Source organism: Sceloporus occidentalis, unplaced genomic scaffold (assembly GCF_023333645.1).
Source record: "Sceloporus occidentalis isolate IW3139 unplaced genomic scaffold, rSceOcc1.0.p SCAF_1, whole genome shotgun sequence".
NCBI lineage: Eukaryota > Metazoa > Chordata > Lepidosauria > Squamata > Phrynosomatidae > Sceloporus > Sceloporus occidentalis.
Window position 1 is genome coordinate 160,844,600 of NW_028316981.1, and position 20,633 is coordinate 160,865,232.

General features: G+C 43.8%; 1 protein-coding gene across 2 annotated transcripts in view; it reads right to left on the minus strand.

The window, feature by feature from the left end:
* Positions 1 to 1,627: 1,627 nt before the first annotated feature.
* Positions 1,628 to 20,633, minus strand: part of CS (citrate synthase) — a 47,839-nt gene continuing 28,833 nt past the window's right edge. For both annotated transcript variants that reach the window (XM_089479365.1, XM_089479374.1), the window contains 8 exons: positions 19,770 to 19,835; positions 19,536 to 19,667; positions 19,084 to 19,272; positions 11,528 to 11,727; positions 7,492 to 7,621; positions 7,277 to 7,378; positions 5,540 to 5,749; positions 1,628 to 3,082 (listed from right to left, as the gene is read on the minus strand). In XM_089479365.1, coding sequence (XP_089335491.1) covers positions 2,912 to 3,082; positions 5,540 to 5,749; positions 7,277 to 7,378; positions 7,492 to 7,621; positions 11,528 to 11,727; positions 19,084 to 19,272; positions 19,536 to 19,667; positions 19,770 to 19,835 — 1,200 coding nt within the window. In that variant the 3' untranslated portion in view covers positions 1,628 to 2,911. The remainder of the gene's footprint in view (positions 3,083 to 5,539; positions 5,750 to 7,276; positions 7,379 to 7,491; positions 7,622 to 11,527; positions 11,728 to 19,083; positions 19,273 to 19,535; positions 19,668 to 19,769; positions 19,836 to 20,633) is intronic.

A 20,633-nucleotide genomic window follows, 5' to 3' on the forward strand; every position in this document is an offset into this window, starting at 1 on the left:
CTCCCTGTCTCCAAGACTATCAGAGCAGTATTGCAAACACAGCTCTTTTTTCCATACCCCGGGCATCCCGGATGCCTGCAGCTTGCTCCACCCTTCAGTTACATATCTGGCGGCCGCAGATTCTCCAGTCTGGCTTGGAAGTTTCAACACCTGCCCTATAAGATGACACCCGGCATATAAAATGACCCCCGACTTTTGAGAAGATTTTCCTGAGTTAAAAAGTAGTCTTATATGCCAGAAAATACAGTACTTCCTATTTTCAAGGCAAGAGGTAAGTGGCAGCTCTCAGTACTTTGCCAATATGAAAGCAGGCTAATGAAACACATAGCAAGTGGATGCAATCTCTACTTCATGCACAGGTCACTGAAGTAATTTCAAGTGGCACATCCAAAGCAGCAGCAAGCGTTCTTAGCACATCAAGTGAAAACAATCTATTTACCTCCCCCACCCAAAATAGATCAGTGAAAAGGACCAACAGACTTTTTCACTGCTCTATGTTGAGGCATCTACTACCAGATGTACTTATAACACCTAAAACATGATGCATTTTCCCTTAAAAAAAATCTTGAGCAGGTGCCACCACACTGTGAAATGTTCTGGTACTTCTACAATGATCTTGCACAGTAAAGGAGCATAGCTGGTTTTCCTATCCACCATCACATAAAAGAGGGGCTTAGCAGAACCAAACCTTTTGTTGTTGTGTGCCTTCAAGTCATTTCCAACTTATGATGACCTATTGTGAGACTTTCTTGGTAAGAATTGTTCAGAGTTGGTTTGCCAATGTCTTCCCAAGGCCGAGAGAGAGCGACTCAGCCAAGGTCACCCAGAGGGCTTCCATGGCCAAGTGGGGAATTGAACCCTGTGTAGCAGTCCAACACTCAAACCACTGCCACACTTTGTAGATATAATTCCTTCATATCCTAAAGCTGTATTGGATAAACTACAGTCGGCCCTTCTTATACACAATTTTTTTTATACACCGATTCAAGCAGCCACGGTTTGAAAATGTTCCAAAAAAGTATAAATTTCAAATATCAAACCTTGATTTTCCATTTTTATAAGGGACACCATTTTGCTATGTCATTATATTTAATAGGACTTGAACATCCACGGATTTTGTTACCTTGGAATCAAACCCCAGCATATAACAAGGGTCCACTGTAATATTACTCCTAAAATGGAGCAGAAAGGAAATAGATATTGAGCAGAGAGTATCATATAGCCCATACAGGCACAGCCAGGGGAAAGGAATTTTAGGAGGTAAAGTCCAACAACATCTGGAGGGTCAAAATTCCCACCCTGGTCTAGATACTGAGGATTTTCCTACTATATTTGTGATGAATACCTGTGGTAGCCTCTTACCTTCCCAGACAGAAAACAAAAGCAGGAGCAGCAAATGAGGACATAAAACAATGTGGGCCAGCTCCTCCCATGGACCAGTCAGCCCAGAGGGACTCTGATCTTAAAGGTGCTTGTTGTTCTGCTGATGACTGTGTGCTTTCCATATTCGAAGTGGGATTAAAACTAAAGGATGCACAGATGTGCCTGAAGGTACTCTGAAAAGCATTGGGCAAACCCCTCAACCCAGTATCACTTGTGAGCAACATTAAGAAAGACTCCATTGCTGTAGCTTGTTAATAAAAACATTTATTTTGCAGTTTGTACAGAACCACCTGAAGTTTGCAACGGAACGCTGATGCTTACACAGCCATTTATACTGTGCCTTCAACTCAGATTGGGGTTTTCCTTTTTTTGTGTGTGTGGTTATAGGACAGAAGGTTTCACACAAACACACAGAGAGAAAAAAAACATTGGTAGGAGTGTATGAAGTCCTTTCTAGAGAGGAAAGGAGGCCAGGAGACAGATTTCATTCTTTGCTATCGCTGCTCTCAAAAATGTGGGTAGCCAACTTTAGTGGCCACATAGCAGTGTTACCACAACTGCCAATTTGGAAATGATACTGATACCTTCTTTAATTTTTAAGGATGGACGTACCCCACCTTTTAAATATCACAGCACTGACAAAGAAGTTTGAAGATTTTTTAAAGGAAGGATAGAAGAAAGCAAGTATCACAGGCTCTCTACTTTTATTCCCTTGGGTCAAATAGGAAAGGGACAAAAAGATGCTTGTTCATAGCAGAAGCAATCCCCTAGAACTCTGCCTTTGGGAACGAAGCACAACCGCACATAAGGGAAGGGGAGGGTTGTGTGCATTAAAGCAAATACAGTGGCAAGTTTGGGGTGCGGTGAGCAGAACAGCAGCACTGATACTTTGGTAGGTCTAGAGGTGAGCTATCCCTGCTCAGTACACAGCATACAAGTTGCAGTCCTGCCTGCTCTTGCTTTTAAGGACACAAATCCCCAGTTTTTACTGTAACAGAAAAACATACAAAGGGGAAAGGGGATTGAGCATTTCTCCACTCCTCTCTCCAACAGCAGCACTTCAAGCCAGCTGAAAAGGAGGGCATTGCTCTAATGCAGAAGCACAATTTATCTGCATGGAAATGAAAGGCAGTACCAAAAGAGCAGGTGATATGACATGATTGCAAAAGGGCGGGGGGGGGGGGAGACAAATTTCTTCTGCTCCTGGCCTGCAACAGGGGGCAACAGAGAAGAAGAGGCTGCACTGGAAAGCAACCCTCTCCCTCTAGAGCATCAGCTCAGGTTGCGTAGTTGCCCTGGGGCCCCGTATGCTCAGGAATCTAACTTTAGGTGGTATTTAAGGTAATGGGTGGGATGGGGAGTAAGTACCCTAGGCATATCTGAATTTATCCCATAAATAACCTGAAAAAATGCAATGGTCAGTGCCTCTAAGGAAGGTTCTTTTCAAGGCCCTTTGAACAAACACAAAACAATTTGTATTGTCTCTATCATTTCCTCAATAACTAACCCTTGCCACATTTCCCTTGCTCTAACCAGACTTGGCACCCACAAGCACCATCAGCCCATCTGTGCTCATGGACTTCGGTCTCTCCAGTGGGAAGCTCAGGGCTCGGCTCCAGATGAGCTGCGACAGAACACCAAGGGCCCGAGACACACCAAACAGCACTGTGTAGTAGTTCATCTCCTTCATGCCATAGTACTGCAGACAGAGAAAGAGACAGAAGGGAATTAGAGGTTAGAGGAACTGTCAAGGGAAGCAAGAAACCTTTCCATATACAGCCATGGGGAATATGCCTCTTCCAGGCCCACTCATACACATGTCCCCTAATTCCCTGTAGCTTCCCTAGACTATCTTTAGATACATGGGTGGAAAAATTGGTCAAGGTTATTTCACAAGAATCCAATTTTATTGGGACAGGCTAGCTCCCCTGGAGTCTCAAGGGAAAGTAATATGGCAACTTCTACTTCTTTGTCATTCAATACAAAACAAAATGTCTTCATGAATGATTTCTGGATCCTCGTTCTGAAATAACTGCAGAATTATGTAATTAGGTTGTTTTTATTTTAAATATCATTGGCTGAGTCTAGAGAAGATTATGTATGGATGTTATCAGTTCAGGCTATTTTAAAGGTTTTATTTGTCTCAAAGGCAAAAATATTAGCCAAAATAACTAAAAATCACTTACATCTATAGTAGGATTCCCCATTACACAAGCTATGTGCTCCCCAGGATGCTTTTGCTTCCGTTTATTAAAAAAATCGAGTCCCCTTCCACCCATGGTAACAAGTTGCAACACCCAAGCTGACAACGGGAAGATTTCATTTCCAAGTTTAATTTTTTTAAAAAGACATTTGCTTATTTATGTATCTAGACTGGCCCATGGAGGGTTCTGGAGGCCCCCAGACCTTCAGAAGTCACATAAACCTGATCTACAGGCAAATTATACATAATATATCCAAACTGTGAGGTTCTCAGAAAAATCTGGTTGGTCAGAGCTATAAATATAACACATATGGATTTCAATCTGATCCAGTGATACAATTTTTGTTTTACTCCAGCCACTACATAACACAGGTCCACAGGGAATCTAAAAAAATCTTCATATACAACATTATAATAAAAGCAAAGCTAAAACAATTAAGAACCCAGATTTTAAAACTAAGAGACCTAGAAGCAAAACGCACTGCAGAAATAATCCGGTTTGAGACCACTTTAACTGCCCTGGCTTAGTGCTACAGAATCCTGGGAATTGTAGTTTATTGTGGCACCAAAACTCTCTGACAGAGAAGGTTAAATGTCTCACAAAACTACAGTTTCCAGAATTCCCTGGCATTGAGCCATTGAGCAGTTAAAGCAGTTTCAAACTGGGTTACTTCTGCAGTGTGTTTTGGACCCTAGATTATGACTTACTGAAAACGTCTGAGTGAACAGTAAAGTCTTCTTCACATGATGCCAAGAGCCCACAAAACATGTTGTTCTATAACTAGATGATGTAATTATGTCTATATGACACAAAAAAAGATTCCTTGGGAGAGCCACAAAATGCTGGGGGTGGTTCAATTCTAGGAGGGGGAAGTAAGGAAAAGAAGCTGTTTTCAAGCCAAGATTATTCCTCGAAAGGCTTGCACACATATGTGCATAACAGAAGGTCCCATCTTGAGTTAAATCTGAAATATTCTTCCACTCTGAATGCTGAGTTTCTGAATGGTTTACCCGATTCTTGAGTGTAATAGTACAGAACCAGCATTGGTAGAACCTGACTGCCACCACTAGAGGGAGCCCCATACCACCACCAGCCTCAACCTGCCTGCCTTCTGGAAACTCACTTTCCAGACTCCCTTGCATATATTCTAGGGCTGCACAGCCAGACTAAAGTAAATTGTGAACAAGCTATGTCTCAGGTAGACTGTTCACATTTCCCCAAATTTCTCTACTTGTACAGAGGACACTTAAAGATATAGCCATGTTAGTCTGCAGAATCAGTATGTAGAGAGATCTTGTAGTGCCCATTTAGTTTGAGACTAAATGAAAGAAAGATGTTGATAGCATGAGCTACCCATACAGAGGACACTTAACAACAGGCAGACCTGAAGTGCCTTGAAGATTAGCAAATATATTTTGGTGTATACTTTTGTGAGCTACAGCCAGCCTACTTACCAGCTGGGCCTTCACTACCCACAAGCTGAGAGAATTCCCAAGAAGGGTGATACAGAACGGACCATGAAACAACCAGCATAGAACAGGTCTCCTTACAAAACAAGAGGTTTGACACCACCAGCATAAGTCACTGAAGAGCTGATTTACCCTCTCACTGATGGGAAATAAGATGGGCTTGGAACAGGCTCACAATCTGAGGTCTGTTACAGACTGCCAAAATAAAGCTGCTTGGGGTCTCCTTGGAGGTATGCTATTTAAATGATGCATGGGTGCAGAGGTTGCGCCAAAGCCACACTCCATTCCTAAGCACTGGAGTGCAGCTTTGGTGCACCTTCCAGAGTCTTAGGATGCACGCATCATTTAAACAGCATACCTCCAAAGAGACCCCAAGCAGCTTTATTTGGGCAGTCTGTAACAGGCCTGAGACTCAGATTCCAGCACACTCTTTAAGTCAGGGAAGCACAGGGTTTCTCAATCTTCTATACAGTAGCAGCTCACCTGTAACAGGACCCCACTATGTGCATCCACATTGGGCCAAGGATTCTTAGCTTTGCCTTGTTCCAGCAGTACGTTAGGGACAATCTTGTACAGTTGGGCCACCAGCTTGAACAAGGGATCTTTGGGAAGGTGCTTGAGGGCAAATTCTCTCTGGCAAGAGTAGCGGGGATCTGTCTTCCTCAGTACTGCATGGCCGTAGCCAGGAACCACCTGCAACACACGATGATGTCAGAAGCTTATAGGGAACATCTGGTATGATGCAAGAGAAGGTGAGAGACAGGCATGCTTTCCCTGTCTACTTACTGATGTGCATATCTTGCCGGGAGTCTTAAACACTATCAAATTACCACCTTTTATTTATGTTATTAGATCTGAGGGGTGGTTCGTTTTAGGTGCTTCCCACCAACTCTCAATCTTTTGGAATATTAAATGGATAGCAAACCTCAGAGATGACAAACTGGAACCATCATGTAGTGAAATAGTCATTGGAATAACTGCAAGAAAATAGTCTCTTAATGAGGAGGTTTTTGTACTTTTCCATTTTTTATTTTTTTTTCTGTCCCAGAGTTGTGTTTTTAAACTTGCACACAAAATATGGATGATGTCTAAACTACTATACTTGCCTTGTACGTTTACTTCATTGTGGTGTCTAGCAGAAGTTCCCCATTAGCCCGACAGCAAAGGTTGGCCTTGCACCCTTCGCTTTCTCTCTGCAAACACTGGGATTGTCTTTTTCATTCCCTATTATTAGGCCAACTGGAACCATGCCCCCAGTGGGACCACAAAGAAGCACCAACTCTTCTATGCTTGCTTTGTTTTTTAGTGGCCTTTGCAAAAGAACAGAGACCATTTAGAAATCACAATTCCATAAAATTAAAGGTAGTGAGCAGAGAGTAGATCTTTTTTTGTAACACGGGACTTAAAAGCGTGAGTTGGCATTCTAAGAATTCTATTTATAAGAGACTGGAGAAAAGGGGATGGGAAAACAAGCAATCAGGAATTTGCAATACTGTATTCTACAACCTCTCTCATTCTTAGATTATTTTTTTAAAACGGCTAAAAAGATATGCTTGAGAGAGTGTGCTGAGTGGGTGCTCCCTGAAATCCTAGAAGATGAAAACTGGAGATGGTAACAGTTTGTGTGGACATATGGGTTCCAGTGATACAAGTGGTTGGCGTTTCAGTGCCCTAGCCCTTCCTCATAATGAAAAACAGGTTATGCAAAAGAAAATAAATTATGCACAACCTCATAGTTTACACAGCATACAGGAGCATAGTTACCACAGCTTATTTTAGCCCAAAATGTTAGTTCTCCTTATATGAGAAGTCTTAATTCTCACTACCATCAGAGCTTGACAAGAACTACTTTTGGGGACTACAACTTCCAGAATCCCACAGCTAGCATGGCCAATGGTCATGCTAGCTAGGAAATTCTGGGAGTTGTAGGTCAAAAGGTAAGCTTTTCCAAACTCTGGCTACCATTAATCCAGGTTGGGAGGTTTTAATTTTTTCTATTCAATTTCTATCCCACTCACATAATTTCATTGTAGGCCCTTGCAACTAAGATTCTGTGATTCAATAAAACATAGCAGTTAGTGTTTTGCCACCAAACGTTAGTCCTTCCACATTTCAGAATGGACCTTACTTGGTAAAACCTGACAAACCATGTAGATATTTGTTTCTCCCCATCACGCATTTTGCTTCAATTGTTTTGGAGACCTGGATGCTACTACTCACCCTGCCAGAGTTCAAGGTGTTCCAGATGAAATCCCTCAACTTTTCATCAGATACGTCCTCACCCAGCTCCTTCTGCAGGTTGGTCAACCACACCAGCACTTCCTGCAAGAGGCCCATGAAATATGCTGATGATATGCAAGAACAAAGCAATACCCACCAAATTCTTTCTCCTCAACATAAAGTGCACTACCATTGCTGGGAAAAGAGGTCCCTACCTGATTTGCAAGACCATGGAGTGGCCCGGCCAGACCATTCATGGCTGCAGCAAAAGCCAGGTAAGGGTCAGAGAGGGCACTGCCCACTAGATGACTAGTGTGGGCACTGACGTTCCCACCCTCGTGGTCACTGTGGAAAAAAGAAGAAAAATGGGAAGAGGGAACAGCCCAGCCTGTAACTGTACACAGAGGTGCAAAGCATCTTGTCGACATTTTCTATTCTAGTTCGAACAAGAAAGAATGAGTGTTCAAGTATTACTCCAAAAGTACAATAGTAGTGCAATGAATTTATTCCATGAGAGACAGGCATGCAGTTTTGAACACTGGCAAACTATTTATTTATTTAGGCATATTTATAACCCTGCTCTTCAGCCAAAAAGGCTCTCAGAGTGGCTTACAAATTATTAATTAGTCAGTTCCCTGCCCTCAGGCTTACAATCTAAAAAGACATGACACAAAAAGAGAAGGGAATGGCAGGGAGGAAGGAGATCAAGTCCAGCAAATCATCTCTCCTTCTGAGGCCTGGACCATGGCAGATGGACTGGAAGGAGAGCCTTCCTCTTACTCTGGCTAGACCTGATGGAACTGGCCTGCCCCTCTCTCCCTCTGAGAGGGAGCTAGTCTGCATAGGCAGTGGGTGCGTCTACACTGCAGAAATAAAGTTGTCCCTCCACGTTTGCCGCTTTAACTTTTGTGGATTTGATTATTCCGGAAGGAAGAGACTCCTCCCTCCATAACTGTCATCCTCTGGCCTGCGAGGCAGTTGACCAGGCAAGCCCAGCTCCATCGGGGCTAGCCTTGAAGAAGAGACTCCTCCCTCCATAACTGTCATCTTCTGGCCTATGGGGAGCTAGTCTGAAGAAGAAGAGCCTTCCCTCCAGTCCATCTGCCTTGGTCCAGGCCTCAGAGGAAGAGAAGAATGCTGGACCTGATCCCCTCTCTCCCTCACCATTCCCTTCTCCTTTTGTGTCGTGTCTTTTAGATTGTAAGCCTGAGGGCAGGGAACCGTCTATTATCCCCTCTGTTGTAAGCCGCCCGGATTCCCAGTGATTGGGTGGCATATAAATAAATCCTATTATTATTATTATTATTATTATTATTATTATTATTATTTGCAGTTTTGATTAATACATCCTGCCTAGGAACCTCTAGGTCCAGTGCAACTCTGCCAGACATTGACCATAGAGTTATGTGGAGAACCTAGAGGTTCCTAGAGAAAACACCTCTCTAGGCACTTGCAGGTCCTCCAGCATGAGTCCATGATCAACGTCTGGCAAATGTTGACCATAGAGTAGCACTGGAGGACCCGGAGATTCCCAGAGAGGTGTTATCTCAGGCAAAAAGAATAGTGTTTTTTTATATGTGGTTTTTCCACATTCATGGGGATCCTTCACCTCTAACCGCAGCCAATGTGAAGGGACAACTGTAATGCAGATAGACACTGCCTTAAGTTCTGTAGCTCCATCCTATTTTGAGACTTGTAATTTTACCAGATCTTTAGCCTTCTCTGACAAAGAGTGTGGGTGCCTCTCCAAACTACAAATCCTTGTAGATTCTGTAGGATGGAGCCAGTTACAGCGGAGTCAAACCGCATAGTTTCTACAGAGCAGATGCATCCACTGGTTAAGTGTGCATCACACAATATTTGCTGTGAGTTACGTTGCTGGGTGCAGGAAACAGGGAACCCTAGACACGGCGTGCAGCGATATGACCCCCTGACAGGGTGACCAGGGATCCTCACCGCAAAGGAGGACAAGGCACTGCAAAATATAGGGCAGTCAAGGAAAATGGAGGACATGGCCAAAGAAAAGCTAAAAACATTCATGAAAATAGAAACTCATGCTTCTTAGGTTGCATCCTCACAGCAGAAACAATCCACCCTGACACCTTAACTGCCCTGGTTCAGTGCCAGAGAATCCTAGGAACTGTACTACCCTTTATGTTAGCAGTTCTGAGAGGTGTTTCATTTTATATGAAGGTGCTTTATCAACACTCTTATAGGACAGGACAGTAGGTCTAGTAGTCAAGGTCTGCTGTCCCAGCCTAGGATCTCCACTGTCCCGTCCCAAATTCGTCCCTTCTCACTTATTGCTCCTCACTCCTGGAGTTTTCTTCCCCCCGAACATGGGTCATTGCTTCTTTGACCACTTTTAAATCTGAGCTGAAGACTAACCTGTTCAGGGAAGTGTTCCCAGGCACTGTGTGATTATCTATCTGATTTTTGATTGGAAAGTTGATGTTGATGTTTTTAATAGTTGCCTGCTTATTTTAACTAATTCTATTTTATATGATTACCTATTGTTTTATATGTATTCTGTAGACTGTACGCCATTGGCATGTTTTATTTTTATTGATTTGATCATTTGTATGTATAGCGCTGTGTACATTTACAGTGCTATAGAAATAAACTATAATAATAAACCATAATAATAATAATAATAGGTCTGTGATTACATGAGGGATCCATTCCGGGGCCCTTGACGGATAATCTTATTTTTCTTAACTGAAACATGCAAAGTGTCCTCTCTAGGCATTTTCTAGGTCCTCCAGCATGATTCCATTGTATGCTTCCAACAGAGGTTGAACACAGAGTTGCAGTGGAGGACCTAGAAAATGCCTACACATAATTTATTTTTTCGGTCATGTATATGAATGCATGTAATACATAAACTTATTGCAAATCCTTTAGCCTGGTACAGCTTTCCAAGGTTCCAGGAAGGGAATGTTCTCAGCTCTGCTACTCAAGATCCTTTCACTGAGTATGTGGTGGCCTGAGTTTGGGACTTTATGGCTGCACAGATTACACTCACAGATTACTGAGTTGTGGTGCTTCTCTAAGCATCGCCAGTGTCTTCAAAAGGCTAGATGATACTAGATAGTTCCAGGCCTGTTAGCAAAACAGCCATCTCACCTCCCCAAGTATTGCTCAAAAAGGCTCTCTGTAGCCCTGTGCCCAAGCCTGGGCAGGTCACTGGAGAAACTGTACAAAAGCCACTCCTAAGCAGAAAGAAGAGCCAGAGCTCCAGGCCTTATGCTTCACATCATGGGCCAAAGGCTACCCCAGAGAGGCCCATCAGGAGATCTTGTACTGATGCCGCAACATCCATCAACTCCATCCAGCACTGCCCATGATAAAGGACTGTGTGAGATAAAAGTCCAAAATGCCTGGAGATCCCGAACAGTTCCCCACTTCTGGCTCAGTGGGACACATGTTGTGCAGACCCTATGTCTTTCTTTCAATGAGCAGGAAATCCTGCAATTCTCAAAGGCTCAACAAGGGTATCCATGCTTTAGACAGGAGGAAACAAAGATTCCCACATACAGAGGCATGCATTGCCTGCATCCCTGTCTCCATCCCCTACCTCCGGGGCAAGAGCACCTTCACTTCCTATGTTTCCCACAAGAGACCAAGGAACATGTGGGGGGAAATGCAAAAGCAGGGAGCAGAAATAATACACTCAGAGGCTCTGTTCTAAATAATTATATATGTACTTGCGGTTTTCATTATTTTGTATTCTATGTATGGTGTAATTGTATTGATGGCCTTGTGAACCACTTTAATCACTGTGGAAAAGCAGTATATAAATAAAGTTTTTATTATTATTTATTATTAAATTGCTCTATTTCTCTCCATGGCTAATTCTTCATCTGTAAAACAGACAGGGTTCTGTGCCAGCAGAAGATGGGAGCTGAGTCCAGTTAAGGTACCTGATGTCTATCAGTGTTTCAGCACCTTTTGGCAAAGTCTCCACTTGCAACTGCCTCTTTCCCCCAAATGCCAATGCTGACAGCAATGTGGTGTACATATACTACTCTCTCTGCCCCAGGTCTGCCTTTTCATGCCTTTCTTCTTCCACAGTTCAGTCTTGTAGAAGGAGGAATCCCACATCCCACCTGTAGCCAGCACAGCCAATAGTGAGGCATACTGATAGTTACAGAGCTGCAAAATTCCCACCTCTGCATAGAAGCTGACACTTCCAGAAGCTTCAAGTAATATCTGTGCACCTGTGCATGCATGTACACACATGCAACATACCTGTGAATGGTGAGGTAGAGTCGCATAAGCTCAATGAACTGAGGGTCAGTATAGCCCAGCATGTTGGTGAAGTTATGTGACCAATCTAAGGCAGGATCAATGGCGCCAATGCTGCTGCCCTCGCGGTACAGGTTACGGTAAATCTTTGCAGCAATACATGGCAGCTTGGCAATCAAGTCCATGGAGTCTTCATAGATGAACTGCAAAGTAGTAAAGAGATGGGCAGAAGGTGAGGAATTTCTCACAGAGCTCTTACCACTCCAATTCCACCTTAACTGCCAACTGCTTGTGAGCTGACCACAGCTATAACAGTTAACATCAAGATATGAAGGAGCCTTCAACAGGATTCTTTCTAATTCCATTTCCATGTGCAAGCCTCCAAGTATAAAAGGAGACTAGTTGACAAAAATTTATAACATAATGAATGTGTCCTTAAGGTGCTACAAAACACTGTGTCAGACCCATGTACATGGTTCTGTCATGATGATATGATGGCATGCTGATTCAATGATATAATGTTGTGATAACCTGATGAATTTTTGGAAGGATAGATATGGAGAATATCGAAGGGCATTGTATATTAATCAAGTGGACGTTCTGGGCATGGGAACAAATGGAGGGGCAAATGGGCACATGGTGAAGATTTATAGTTTTATGACCCTACCTTTCTTGCAAGAGGATTTGGTTTGACAAGGAGGGGTACTTCCTTTCCTTTCTTAAGGATGACTGAATGATAAACACGGGAGGGAGAAAAAGGGACATGGATGGTTGCTTTGATCAGGATCAAAGGTTGGGTGCCAACAGCCAGAAGGAGGGGGGCTGGATAGTTTGAATACATAGAATCTAATACTATGACAGAGAGAAGAGACCCTCAGTTTCAGCAAAGACACTCTACTGGGAACCTCTGCTCTAATGTCTGAAATAAACATCTTTTGTTGTCTATCAAAATAAGATGTTTTTCTGTCCATTGGAAACTGAATTTGTTGGTCCTGACAGCTTGCTGAAACTCACAAACACACCTCATATGATGCAGCAGCATATGGGCCGAGCTGCACTCATCGCGGAGAAACCTAAGGAAGGACTGGGAAACAGCCAGGGAACCGAAGTCCTCAGAGAGGGTACAGCTCCTGGGCTGGGGCACCAACCCAGATGGCCCCAAGATGCTGAGGGAGGCATGGGGAATGGAGAGCAACTTTGGAGAGAAGCAAGGCAAGACACGCTGGATTGTGTAATGGAACAGCCCCCAGATACCAAGGGAGGAGCAGGGAATTAAGAGTGGTTTCAGGAGGAAGCCCAGCAAGGCATGTTGGGTTGCATGGAGGAACAGCCCTGCAATGCCGAAGAGTGTGGGGAACAGAAGCCAGCTTCAGGGAGAAGCCCAGCACAACACTCTGGATGGCACAATGGAAGACGCCTGTGAAAGAGTGTGTTTGGAGGTGGCATGGCACATGGAGAGACTCTTAAATGACCTTTCGTAGGACTATTCCCAAACCAGAGGAAGTTCGGTGAGGGAGCACTGATACGTTCGGCCTAGATGGCCTATCTCAGGAGGCACTGAGATGGGACAGATGCCCACGACTGAAACAACCTCGAGGGGGAAGAAGTCAAGCCCAACCTCCTGGAAAGACCATGGCGATACAGGAGGAAGAAACAAGTTAAGGCCAGTTCCTTTGAAAAAAGGTGACCTGAAAAAAGTTCAGAAACTGCAATGGGAGTTGCCCAGACGTTGAAAGGTGCAAAGGAAGTGGTACAGACCATACAGTGGTAGATGAAAGAGGCCAAAGGAGTCCGGGGAATGGGGCATAAGGTGGGAGCTGGTGACCCAAGAATCCAGGGGCTTCAGGAAGGGCACCAACAGCTACAAATGGGGGACTGGATAGTTTGAATTCTAATTCTATAATAAAGGAAAGAGACCCTTAGTTTTGGCAAAGACACTCTACTGGGAACTTCTAATGTCTGAAATAAACTTCTTTTGTTTTCTGTCACAATAAGATGCCTTTCTGTCCACTGGAAACAGAGTTTGCTGATCTTGACACACTGTCTGTAAAACAGATCCAGAAACAAATATCAATAAGCACTGTTGCCTAGTCTAATATATTCTGTGCAGAATGAGGAGGAAAAAAACCAACACATTCTCAGCTTTCACAGTTGTAAAACCCACAGGAAGACAGCATCTCTCACAGGCTTGATAAGCATTTCCCTTCTGTGCTGATAACAATGAGGCCAAGAGAGCCAGCGTGGCATAGTGGTTTAAGTGTTGGACTATGACTCTGGAGAGCAGAGTTTGAAACCCACTGGGTGACCTTGGGTAAGTCACACACTCTCAGCCTCAGGGATGGCAATGACAAATCTCTTCTGAATAAATCTTGCCAAGAAAATCTCATGATAGGGTTGCCTTAGGGTCGCCATAAGTTGAAAACAACAACTTGAAGACACACAACAACAACAACAATTCTGTCACTCCTCACCCTAGATACCACTCTTGGTTTTGATTTTAAGCAAGGTTCTCCTCCCCTTCCTCAGCCTCCTCCTCCACTTCCAACCTTACTCTTCTACGATATTATTATTGAGCATTAGGTCAAGATAGATGTATAATCCCAGCCTTGCTTCAAACTGGACAGCACCACCTCTGTCCACCATTTGCACCATTTCTGCAAATCTCAAATGAAGGGTGCACTCATGTATAACCTCACGTGTAAGTTGAGGGCAGGTTTGGGGGCCAAAATTATGGCTTTGATATGACCCATGGATAAGCTGAGATTAAAATACAGAGGCACGTAACAGAGAATATAAACGATGAAGCAAAGGAAAACAATGTCAAAGAAGTTCACACTAAAGCAGTGGTTCTCAACCTTCCTAATGCCACAACCCTTTAATACAGTTCCTCATGTTGTAGTGACCCCAACCATAAAATTGTGGTGTCTCGGTTCCTAAGACCATCGGAAATATGTGTTTTCCGATGGTCTTAGGCGACCCCTGTGAAAGGTTCATTCGACCCACAAAGGGGTCACAACCCACAGACTGAGAACCCCTGCACTAAAGGCTGGATGGATGATGAGGGAACTACAGTAAATGGTGGCTGTGCAATGTGTGTGGGAGCAGGTGGAGGTAAGAAAATGTGCACATGTCAAAAAGGATGGGAAGGCAAAGGAAACAAATGTCAGCTACATTAGCAGTGATTACAGCCTTTAATTTTATTGTGAGAACTTTGCCTGATTTTAACCCAGAAAAACTGACAAACATACACAAATTTCTTATTCAAATCCCTCAAAGCTGAATTCCTCATCACTGGAATAAATGAATGAACATCCTGGGAAACTCTGAAAGAAGAATTGACTCACTCTACTCTTTATGAAGGGAAGCACCTAAGAGCCACCATTTTCCTGACCAGGCATTCAAAAAGGCCAGAAGTGGCTCCATGACAAAAACAGTAGAAGGAGTTTTAGAGTCTCCTAGGTTGGGCTAAGCTCTCACCTTGTCTCTCTATTCAGAGAAAGGGATAGTTACTTTTTTTTTTTTAATAAGAGGTAAGTTACAGTACTTACACTGACCTGTGAATCAGGGTTTTTTTTGGGTCAGTTTTTTTAATTCAAATTTCTCAACTTATACTTAAGTATACGTGGTAGTTCTGCACCTAGTACATTGCCTGGCTTGCCTAGGTACTTTCCAAGTTGGCTGCCCCGATGCAGTTGCCAGGCTGATGTAACTATGCAACCTTGTCAGGCCAAACAATGTGGTGCTTGCATACAAAGAGTTCAGTGACGTAGGTGTGATAGCATGGGGGTTATTATGGCAGGCGTGATGCAGATTGTGTAGTATCTGATTATGACTGAGGCAAGTTTATCTCTACTGTCATTTTGTGCTCTGTCTCTACCAGGTTTACAATCAAGAGAAGAGAGAGGGATGATAAGGGCCCCCAATTCAGACACGTCAACAAGTAGATTAGGTCAGGAGAGACTCTGGTAGCTGCAGAAGCGGCAGCAGCAAGATGAAGCTAGGGACGTTCAGGAAAGGTTTCACAAATCCCTCAATCTCACTGAAATGGAAGCAGTGTAGCAAAGGGGGTGGGTGGGGAACTAATCCAAGGCAACATGGTGAAAGGCACAGAAGGCAGAAGTGTCCAGAGTGGGGGAAAAACAAGGAGAAATGAGTGCAAGAGTGATGAATCAGAGTCAAGCAATTGTATCCTTCTCCGTGAACCTCTAGTTTTGTACATGGGGCACCTTCAAAGAAATGACCATCCCCACCTTAGCCCTGTGTTATATAGAGACATGTCAGTTCAGCTACAGTACTTATTGCTGAATGGAGCTGAAGACATGGCAGAAGTAGAATTTATGCTTACTAAATAATCAACAAACTAAGTCATTGACATGTGCTAAATTCAAATAAACCTTCTGAATTCTGCAAAGAAACTAAAATGCTACTGTCAATAATTATACACAATTAACACAGATGATCTGTCATGAGTTGTTTTTTTTAAATGGGATGAAAAAATACCAAATACCTGTACTGTCTATTCATAACCATTGAATCCTCTGTTTTCTAGTCCTGGAGATGGGAAGCCCACCATGGCAATGCAGTGAACTATTCCAAAGCAGTTAAGTGGGTATGGCCCGTTCCGCACGGTCACCCTAGTACATGCCAAGCACGTACTAGGGTTAGAAAGGGGCGTCCTTTCTGGACGCCCCTAACTCTAGTACGTGCTCAGTGCATACAAAATGGAGGCGCCCGTTCTAAATGGGTGCCACCATCTTGACGTAGCGGACGCTTAGTGTCTGCACATTGTGCAGCGCTGATGATGTCACGAGTGCGCCATTGGCGCCCTGCGACGTCATTAGCGCACCACAAGAAGAAGCTGCATTTTGCAGCTTCTTTTTTGCGGCACAGAGGAGTCGCGCGGTTTGGCCGCTGGGGCTTCTCTGCGCCGCAAATGACGGAGCTTTTCAGACCGTCCTTTTGGGAGGTCTGTAAAGCGCCTATGTTAAGACTATACACAAATTCACTGAGACAATACAACCAAATGCCAGTCTGGGGCCAAGACTCCCTGGCACTATCCTCAGGACCCTCACTAACAAATCTCCTGTAATAGGCTAATTTCAATACATGGACTGGACAGGACCTGTCTGGGCTCAGGGTTAATGGACAGCAACAGCAGAAGTACTACTATCCCTCTCCCACTTTACACACACACATTCTTGGGGGTGGGGGGGTTTGTTCCAGACAGCAATTTTTAATTGGCAGATTAATGTCACTAGAGCTGGACCAAAGTCACATCATTTCATCATTGAGCATGGGTACACACATGTCATTGTGCTCAACGTCTTACATTACTGGGGCAGCCACTGTTTTAGATTCTGCATGCTGAGCATCAGATAGACAAGGCCACATATAAAATTGTCTTGCTCTGTCTTTTATCATTTGCTAGCTAGAGCATTTTCAAGTAGTAAAGCTCAGTTATGTTGCTGTGTTCCTGACTAGAAGGCTAGAATCCAGCAGTCTGAACTCAGCAAGCTTCACAGGCTAGATTCCTTCTTTTCATGGCAAATTGACACCATCTGTATAGACAGAGAAGAATATGTCCCTTGGCCACCATCTGGACAATGTTACTGGTACCTGGCATTAGCAAGTCAGTACTTACAACAGCTGTATGCACTATAAGACAAACTACCATTTCTTGGTCCACTTAATGTAAAGGGTTCCGGATAAACCGTAAAGCAATCCTCACAGTTTTACTAGTGCTATGACTTTTGGTGTGCCTTAAGCTATAATCATTCCCTTCTGACTTCCTACAATTCCTAATTTAGCATTATCTTGGAATTTTTTTAAACAGCATGTGCAAGAGATGTTTGCTTTTATTTTATTTTTTTAACAATTAGTGCTAGAGATGTTTGCTTTTATTTTCAACAAAAGAAAGAGGAAAAAAGGGGCCCACAGAGCTGTAATTCCACAGTAGTGATGCACTGTGTAGCAGAAACTATATTTTACCTCTGTGGCACAATTCTAAGCCAGCATGGTATACTAATTGTTTGAGCGTTGGATGGGGACTCTGGAAGACCAGAGTTTGAATCCCTACTTGGCTATGGAATTGAATCCCTACTTGGCCAGTCATCCCACTGGGTGACAATAGGCAAGTCACTCACTGTCAGTTTTGGAAGAAGGCAATGACAAAATCTCACTGAACAAACCTTACCAAAACCAAACAAACACCCATGGTATGTTTGCCTTAGGTTGGAAAACATTTGAAGGCACACAACAGTTTTCATAGGCGCTTTACAGACCGCCCTCATTTGATGCCAAACTGCGGCTCCCTTGCGCAACAAAAAGAAGCTGCAAAATGCAGCTTCTTTTTGCGACGCCATTATGAAGCCGCAAAGAGCCATTGGCGCACTTGCAGCGTCACAATGGCGCCGAGACGTGCGAAGGCTAAGCATCCGCTACATCAAAATGGTGGTGCCCATGTAGAATGGGCGCTGCCATTTTGTACTTGCTCAGCACGTACTAGGGTTAAGGGTGTCCGGAAAGGACGCCCCTTCCTAACCCTAGTACGTGCCGAGCATGTACTTTTTGGCGGTGTGTAACCCACCATAGTTCCTCAATACAAATAAGGTACTTAAACATTCTGAAGTAGTTGGTAGTGACAACCAACTACATTTCCTTTCCAACATGCACCTTTAAGACTTTGCCTCTGGAAGGTGTTTTTCTCTGCACAAAAAAAAGCAATGGTGCTCCAGATATTTGGGACTACACTTTTAATCACAGAATCATGGAGTTGGAAAAGACCACAAGGGCCACCCAGTCCACACTCCCTGCTGTGCAGGAAAACACAATCAAAGTGCTCCCAACAGTTAGCCATCCTGCCTCTGTTTAAAAACCTCCAAAGAAGGAGACTCCACCACACTCTGAGGCAGCATCTTCCACTGTCAAACAGCTCTTACCTTCAGAAAGTTCCTCTTAATGTTTAAGTGGAATCTCTTTTCCTGTAGCTTTAATCCATTGCTAGTCTCTGGAGCAGCAGAAAATAAGCTTGCTCCATCCTCAATATGACATCCTTTCAAATACTGAAACATTACTATCATGTCACCTCTTAACCTTCTCAGTCCAATACAACATCATTAATAAGAAGGGATTGTGGAAATTGTCACCCAAAACATCTGGAGGGCCCTTCTGCTACACACACACGTGCACAAGCACACACATAATGTTCCACCTTCTAACCAAGACCTCAGAAGCTCATGTAGACTTGTCAAGAATGGATGGCAATCACATGGCCCATGGGCTGTAAGTCCCTTCCCCTCTGCCTGAAAGCTAGCTGTTGTTTTTTTAACACAATTCTCCTTTAAAACAAGCCACTCCCTCAACACGTCTGTCTTTGCAAAATACAATCACAACCTGCCCAAATAGTTTTTGAAGATGTGGAGGTTGCCCTCTAGTTACTTCGTGTTTCATCAGGAGAGGCTAGAATTACCCACAGTGGGGGTGTAAAATGGCCACCTGATGAGCCAAAATTGCCCGCTCTCAGTACAGAAAGGTTCACTCATCTTTTACTCTACACTTACCTCCCAGTACTTGGTCCGGTGGATTCCCTCAGAGTAGGCACGGGCAAAGGTACTCTCACTGTTGAGGGCGGTGACAGCGGCACTGAGTTGTGACATGGGGTGAAGGTTGGTGGGGAAGTTGTCCAGCATGGTCACCACATGGGAAGGCAAGGCTGCTCTCTTGGCCCACTCTCGAGACAGCCAGTTCACCTGGACAAAGAAAGTGCAATGCCCTGCCTTTGTAAGCAATAAGAGCCAATGTGCAGTGAAGCCTCCCCTGCTCTCTGTCACCCCTCTTCAGCTCCACAGACATCTGCAGTCCTTTTCTCCATCTATCCTTGGATACAAAAACATGTCACATAATGGTTCTGAGGGCCACTAGAGTGAGTTGCTGAGGCAGAAGATATAAACTGCAGTTTCTTGGCTATCTCTGGCATATGCTGCAAACCAAAGAGATATTTTTGTCTCCTTACCTGTTCTTGTGAGGGAATCTCTCCTGTCACCAGCAACCAGAACAAACCTTCAGGAAGGGGCTCTGAACCTCCAGGGGCTTTGGGCAGTAGCTTCTGGCACTCAGGAATGCTGTAGCCACGAAAACGGATGCCCTAAAAACATGACCAAGAAATGTAGGAAGAAGTCACATTTCATGGACAAGCCGATTCAATTATTTATCAATAGGTTTTCCTAGAAGGCGTGGAGCACCTTACCTCATCAGGGTCTAAGACGGAGGTCTCATATATTAGTCCTTTCATACCTCTCATGCCGCCATAGACCTGGGGACAAAGGGAACTAGTTAGTCAAGTGGAAAAACTTGCCTCCACTACCACATGCAAGCCATCTCAAATGGACAAAGCAGAACCACCAATGCCATAAAAACTGCAGGCAACACGCCGCCCATCGTCACACATTTTTCTGCACTCAGATGTATGTTATTCCCACCTGGCTTTGGAAATACTAATTTAATTTATCGGTGACTGCAACCATCCTGGGCCCACCAGTAGATCCGCAGCTGCTGAGACTTTTGCCACAGCTGACTAGATTGATGGTCAATGGTTGAAGATACTCAATTATATTACAGAAATGTATATTCTCCATCCTCACATACTATGAGGACTTCCTTATCATAGGAAAATAAATGTCCTCAAACCCACAAATAAATACACTGGTCCATTTCTTGTTATAGAAAAAAAATGTTGTGGTGACTGTTCTACAAAAAAGCAACGATTTCATGTCCATGACAGCCTGTGTCATGAGATCCTACATAAAATGTATATATATTTATCCCTTACATACATATTCCTCCTGGTCTGGAGTCACCTCTCTCTCTCTCTCTCTCTCTCTCTCACACACACACACACACACACACATCCTTTGAAGTCAGAAATATTGGACAAGTCACAGAAAACAAAATTCAATGGAGATTGGGGTGGGGCATCTTTTACCACTCTTTCCACTTGCTTATAGGTGATAAAGCTCTGTTGCATCCCAATATTTGCAACAACCTAAATCATTCACACATCAGGCACCATTTGCCTGTTCTTCAGTCTCAGTGTCTTATGGCACAGAGTTGT